Source organism: Acanthisitta chloris, unplaced genomic scaffold (assembly GCF_000695815.1).
Source record: "Acanthisitta chloris isolate BGI_N310 unplaced genomic scaffold, ASM69581v1 scaffold13863, whole genome shotgun sequence".
Lineage (NCBI taxonomy): Eukaryota > Metazoa > Chordata > Aves > Passeriformes > Acanthisittidae > Acanthisitta > Acanthisitta chloris.
Window position 1 is genome coordinate 1 of NW_008666666.1, and position 4,253 is coordinate 4,253.

General features: G+C 35.5%; 1 protein-coding gene across 1 annotated transcript in view; it reads left to right on the forward strand.

The window, feature by feature from the left end:
* Positions 1 to 578: 578 nt before the first annotated feature.
* Positions 579 to 4,253, forward strand: part of LOC103799877 (apolipoprotein B-like) — a gene marked incomplete at its 5' end in the record, with an annotated part of 4,343 nt that continues 668 nt past the window's right edge. Inside the window, 3 exons of the mRNA XM_009072230.1 lie at positions 579 to 693; positions 1,489 to 1,672; positions 2,759 to 4,253. The exon at positions 2,759 to 4,253 is cut by the window's right edge and continues 668 nt beyond it. Of these exons, the coding sequence (XP_009070478.1) occupies positions 579 to 693; positions 1,489 to 1,672; positions 2,759 to 4,253 (1,794 nt within the window). The remainder of the gene's footprint in view (positions 694 to 1,488; positions 1,673 to 2,758) is intronic.

Here is a 4,253-nt window from a genome sequence, read left to right on the forward strand (position 1 = left end):
TATAAATGTAAAATTACATACTATGAGAAAGTGGCAAATATTCTTTTCTATAGTTTCTTACTTTAAACTATGAACCACATAACATTCCCCGATTATTTATGATAATACATGTAAAGGAGAGAAGGCAGACTGACTTTTTATCTGTTTCAGTTTAGATAAAGGAATACCTATCTTTTTCCTTAGGAGCTAAAGAGATTTGCTTTAAGATCTTTTTTTCAAGCCAGAAAACTCTGGAGTCCCATATAGCATTGAGTTCTAGACTTCATAATAATGCTAAAAATATACATCAGAATACAACCCTAACTCTGAAGAAATTGGAATCCCCATTTATGATCTGCATTAATGCAAACTGTTGTATCCATGTTGAGAGGAAATTTGAATTCTAAAATACACAAGCTGAACAAATATTTTCATATCTTTTTTATTTGGGGCATTATAAGCATTCAGTTTCTTGAAGCATAATTTTACATACCAGTGAAACACCCTACAACAGACTGTCTAACATACAATCGGATATGTATTTTACACCGTTTGCTGATACATTCTGGTAGTACACATATTTGAAATCTTTTTCACAGTTGTTTCAAACTACAAATATGAAGAAGGCATGTTTGTTGTGAAGACAACTGGCAGCTTTTCACACCGTGACATGAGCGCCAACTACAAGGAAGATCTTACTATGTCAGGAATCAGGTAAAGGTTTACTCTAATAATATAACTTATAGTAGACAAAATTGCCAATGATACGTAGTTGCTTTGATCTCTAATGCCCCAGAATTCTTTGCTGTAATCAATAAGAACCTGTCATTACTGACTGTGCCTTTTTCCCTCTTGAAATAGCTGGAAAGCTGTTCCCTCTCAGTGATTCTAGAGTAGATTTTCTCAGCAGCCCCATTTCAGAAAACTGCTGAGATATAAACACAGTATTTTATAATCAGAGTAGTTCTAGATCTGACCAACAACATAGTTATGTTTTTTCCGTGGATCTCTCTGTCACCACAAGCAATTATAGGGTAATTTTTACTCACAAATATCAGTACTAGGGATTACAGAGTTGTCCTTCTAACTTCCTGGTTTAATCCCCAAGTGTTGTGTTGATAATATCCAAGGGACAGAATCTGTGAAGGCAAGTACAAACGCAGATGAGCAATAGTTGCTGTACTTGTGTTGTTGAAAAATATTGCAGTCAGCTTGTAGAAAGCTATAGGAAGCTACAGGTTTTGTTTTGCTGACCTAATTTAATGACAATTCTCAGCAGAGCTCAATATAGTTTTATCTAGAATAGGAAAATTGGAATGACATGAAGTTTTGAATGTGTCAAACTAAATTCTAAGAAATGTGTAGTAACACCTTATGTTTTCTTTTCATGACACAGGCATCATTTGCATACATATATGTATATAATAATAGATGGTATTATATTTAGACTCTGCATTGGGCTTGTACTTTGTGCATTCATTCATAGCTGTGTATTTACTGTGGTTGTAGAGTCCTGGACCACACTGCGTCATTAGACATCATCAGCCCAACTTTCACAGATGTTCATGTGCATTATCAAGAGACTGACAGGAGTTTATCTGGCTCAGTATCCTCACCCTCAGCTGGTTCCCTGGGCTATGTCATTGAAGTGGATACTGATATTCTCATTGCCAAAGTTTACTACCGGACTCGGGTAAGTTTGATTTGAGCAGTAAAACACAAAAAGGTTTGATGTGGTCAGAAAGAAAGTTTCTTTTTAAATTTTATGTGTGTTTATGTTGAGATATAAATTAGCCACCAAAGAAAAAGCGTATTATCAGTAAGCAAAGTTTATATTTCTTACATTTACCTTTTTAGTACTAGAAGTAACATCTGTGTGAAGAGATTGTTTCAGCTCCTCCACACAGTTATTTCTTCCCTCTCCTGTGGTCAATTTCTTCACCAAAAGTGAAGAAATTACAAAGCCAGTTTTAGATAAGCCACCCTTAAGGTGGCTTATATATTAAACCCATCAGGTTTAATATATAGCCATTAGGCTACATAGAACTCCTGTGGACGTGTCCATTATTGGAATCAGGCCACTGGAAAAGGTCAGACTGTCTGTAAATTATAAAAATCCATCAATACATTACAATACATTATGAGAATTAAAAATCTCTTATTATTGGCATAATACAGAAATTTCTGAATTAAAATCTCACCATCCAAAATGGTATACTAATTTAGGGATCACAAGGAACACATAATTAATTCAGTCTTTACTACTGGGAAAAAAAATGTATACATTAAAAGATTCTCATTTGAGGATTTATTAATTACACTAAGTCTTTAAATTGTTTCATTTATTTAAATTATTGCAAAATTTAATCCCCTAATATTTTCATATTAAAAAAGCCTTGTGAATTCACTTTAAATTATTTCAGCAATTAGTAGAAGGCTTATTTTCCCAAGTAATTCACATGCTTTATGAGACATGATAGGCATTTCATACAAAGGAAGGAAAAATTTTATTTGTAGTCCAAGTTTAAAAAAGACCAGACTAAGTTATGTTCTGGTCCTGCTTTTTGAAGAAGCTCAAAGGAGATTGATATAATTTCGTTCAAAATAACCTTTCAAGATGAGAGCAAACAGACAGTGGACAAAAATTTGGAGAGTGCTTGTCTTAACGTATGATAAAATTAAAGGTGCAACAATGAGAATGTTGAAATACGCTCACAAATAATATTGGATTTGTTGCATATACAAGCTACCTTTTTCTTATCTTCTTTTGTATTTTCAGTCTGCTCCTCAGAAGGACATTGACATATTAAAAATTGAGATATCCTTCAAGAACCCTGACCGGATTCAAATGCAATTTAACTGGAAAGAGGATGCTGCCAAAGACTTGCTGTTAGGTCTGAAAGAAAAAGTGCCCAAAATGACAAATGCAGTCTATAGGTATGTTAATCGGATTCATAAGGAGCATATGGGACTGGAAATTAGTGCTGCCACCTTAAAGATAAAGAATATAATGCAGAATAATGCTGACAAAGCATACACATTTGCTCTCAAACAAATAGATGAAATAGATGCTCAGCTTCGCACAGCTGCCAATGAGGCCTCTGGCAAATACCAGGAGTTGAAGGTCAAAGCTAAACAGCTGTATCGAAGAGCAGCAGATCAAGCTGAACAGTTCGACTATGAAAGAATAAAAGCAAAACTTTTGGATGTTACAATTGACATAATAGAAGAGTATCACCAGAAAATAAAACACCTAATTGACTCAGCCATCGAATTCCTGAAAACCACAAAATTCCAGGTCCCTGGGCTATCTGAAAAGTACAGTGGTGAAGAAATATACCTCATGACTACAGATAAGGTAGCAAAAAATGCTGATTTATGCCTTTCAAAACTTCAGGAATACTTTGATGCCTTGATTGCAGCTATCAATGAGCTGGAAGTCAGGCTTCCTGCTTCTGAAACAATTCTTAGAGGTCATAATGTCCTTGATCAAATTAAAGTAATGCTGAAGGATTTGCAGGACAAAATCAGGCAGACATTTGCTACTCTGCAGGAAGCTGACTTTGCAGAAAGGCTGAAGCAACTGAAACAAGTAGTGCAACAAGTTTTTCAGAAGGTAGAAGAAATGGTTAGAAGCTTGCAATCCAAAAATTTTGAAGACATCAAGGTCCAAACACAACAGCTGTACAAAGATGCAGTGGCTTCAGACTATGCACATAAACTGAGATCCTTGGCAGAAGATGTTAAAAAACATATTTCTCAGTTCAAAGATTTTAGCCAGAAGACTTTCCAGGATCTTTCAGAAAAGCTGCACCAGTTGCTCCTCTATGTAAAGTCATTGAGGGAAGAATATTTTGATCCAACTACACTTGGATGGTCAGTGAAATACTATGAGGTGGAAGACAAGGTACTTGGATGGCTGAAGAATGTAATAGATTTGCTGGTGGATTGGCACAACAAGTTCGTTGGAGATCTTGCTGACTCTGTTACAAGCCTGACAGACCAAGTAAGAGAATTGGTGGAAGACTTCAGCCAGGAATATTATGACCTTATAACTGATGTTGAAGGAAAAGGAAAACAGAAGATCATGGAACTCTCATCTGCTGCTCAGGACAAAATCCGATATTGGTCTGCAGCTGCTAAGAGGAAAATCAATGAACATAGCAAGCAAGTCAAAGAAAAACTTCAGGAGATCTATGGGCAGCTTAATCTTTCCCAAGAAAAGCTAATCAGTGAGGCCAAAAGGTTAATTGATCTTACTATAGAAAATTACT